The 2,607-nt window shown below is 40.6% G+C and overlaps 1 protein-coding gene across 1 annotated transcript; it reads right to left on the minus strand.

Annotated features, from left to right (window-relative positions):
- Positions 1-123: 123 nt before the first annotated feature.
- LOC128634446 (regulator of G-protein signaling 9) lies at positions 124-2,219 on the minus strand. The gene is made up of 2 exons (XM_053684997.1): positions 1,787-2,219; positions 124-1,686 (listed from the first exon to the last, which is right to left on the minus strand). Exons 1-2 carry the CDS (start codon positions 2,158-2,160, stop codon positions 1,530-1,532), a joined length of 531 nt encoding a protein of 176 aa, XP_053540972.1. The 5' UTR covers positions 2,161-2,219; the 3' UTR covers positions 124-1,529.
- Positions 2,220-2,607: the final 388 nt, after the last annotated feature.

Raw genomic sequence — 2,607 nt, forward strand, 5'->3', positions numbered from 1 at the left:
CACTACTTCCGGGTGACCACAATCGAGTCAGTATGAAATTACGTCAAATGTATTTTTAGATTATTATTCATTTTCTTCTTCTTTTTTTTAAATGATGAGCGCACTTAAGGTTTTGCATTATATAACTGACAGTATTATGAATCCACATGGAGATGTTTGAGCTAATCTATATTTGTGACGTTAGCTGTGATTTGGTTGGGGGAAAAAGCAAGGGGGAAAAGCAACAGTACTAAAGTATACCAGTTACATAACAAATATGTAACTGTGATGAGATGTAGCCTATTTGTATGGTACACTGACAAAACAAACTTAAGACACTAAATGAGGTGCTGCATGACTTCTTACAGCTGTTTTGTGGACTCGCCCAGTTCTTCTCATCTTCTCCTTGTGCGCCATCTGCTGGTACTGTAATAACAACAAGAGCAGGACATGGCCTTCAGTTATTTTAAGGAACACGTTATCCAAACCTGGGCCTGGACCCTATATCAAATACATTTTAGTTTTCCCTGCTTTCCCTTTTCATCTGTTTTCCCTGCTCTGACTTCCTTTATTCTTCACTTTATTCTGGTCAGGGTTTCAGTGGATATGGAGCCTATCTCAGGGACACTGAGTGTGAGGTGGGGACACACCCTGGATGGGACACTAGTCGTTTGCAAGATACACACCTTTATTTATACACACTCACACTGTGAAGCAGCAGTGTTACACACTATGCCGCCACTCAGAACATCCATCCAGCCATCCATCCATCTATTTTCTTTACGGCTTATCCTACACAGGGTCACGGGGAGCCTGAAGCCTATCCCAGGGGACTCGGGGCACAAGGCAGGGGACCCCTGGATGAGGTGCCATCCCATTGCAGGGCTCCACTCCAGAACATATTTGTTATTTTATGGGATCCAAAATGGACTCACCTGGTTCATGCACTGAATTTCTCATTTGTACAAGTTTAATCATATTTGCAGCAGACAATTACATTTTTTTGGAATATTTTATTTAGGCACTTACACAAATTAAATATGAACAATGACCACATTCACATTCTGTAGTGAACTGTAAACTCTTTAAAGGTAATACATTCAGACAGTACCTTTCCTATGTGCTGTCTTCCTAGATATACTAAGTGAAACTATGAAAATATTGACAATTTCTTAAATCGGTGTATGTGAATGCATCTTTGATAAATATAAAATAATAAACAAGTACAAAACCTTTGCAATACTGAACAACTTGATGACAATTTTGCTAAAAGAAAACTCTTCTAAAATAAGGCCTCGACTTGTCATACCAACAAACAGAACAAGCAGATACAAATATAAAATCCCACAACCATGTTATAAGCACTTTTCCACCAGCTACTAGAACATGTAGGCACTACCTAAAAGCTATCAGAAATACAGACATGTTTGACATGTTGTTACTTCAAACACCTCCTTTCAGAGCATGCCTAGGTGGAAACGATGATCACTGTGTTACATATGCGCATCTTTCTGCACGTCTGTCATTTCCTCTGTGTGGTATGTATCTCTCTACCCTGCACCTTCATGTTTGGTGACAGTTTCCCAAGGGCATATGATTTCTTTGACTGCCCCTTGTGCTGCACCAGGGCTCTCCTCCTCCTCATCTTCTGAGTCAATGGGGTAGATGCGGCATTCAGGGGGGATGTCAACTTTGATCTGGAAAAAACTGTACCAATGGCATGGGATGATAAGATTAACTACCAGGCCAAAATGTCTTATTTCATAGATGTGAATTCTGTGTGTCTTATTTGTTGGGTCTTACTAACTTCGCAATCCTCTTCGGCTGGGGCTGTGCAAGTTGGTCCACTCCAAGTGGTTGTACTCTTCCTCCCCCTGCTGTCACAGCACATTTTGGTGAGAGACTGGCGAACATGGATGGGGCATTGCATCCTCGCCGAAGGATTCTGCTGAGTGACAGGGCTACACGAGACTTGGACGCAAGAGGCTGACTCTCCTGTGACACGGATGCCTCTGTGCTTTCAGTGATAGATGGGAAGTGAGATGAGGCAGGTGCCCCACCATCAAATCTCCTCTCTGAGGCTGGGGTGCTGTCAATGGCCACACTTATTGGGGAAGGACACACAGCACTGTTGGGCAGGGTCATAAGTCCTGGAGAGGCAGTGGACTGGGACTCGCACATGCCTGCATACACAGCCAAGTGTGGCACAGGTGCTGTGTACCGACACAACTGAAATGCACAGAAGGTACAAAGTTTAAATAGCCAAAGCCAAATATAGTTAAACCTTGTAGAACAAATCGAAATACATAATATATGCCACTTTTGTACAATTGGTTTTGTATTTCTCCTTATATAGTACAACATACTTTGAAAAAAGAGAAGCAATACATATAGACCAGTTATTGATTTACCATCAAATGTTGTATGTTCAATGGCATAAGAAATATGATGTTACTCTTTCCTGAATATACTAAAATCCCAGTTTTATTTAATAAAATATGGACATGGATAGATATGCATGGGTATGTACATAAATACACATTAAAATTTAACTCCTATTACCTATTTGATACATTATCTAATAATAATAATTACTATTATGATAGTACTCTTAATGGTACTTCAATT

The sequence above is a fragment of the Ictalurus punctatus genome, chromosome 13, assembly GCF_001660625.3.
Source record: "Ictalurus punctatus breed USDA103 chromosome 13, Coco_2.0, whole genome shotgun sequence".
Classification (NCBI taxonomy): domain Eukaryota; kingdom Metazoa; phylum Chordata; class Actinopteri; order Siluriformes; family Ictaluridae; genus Ictalurus; species Ictalurus punctatus.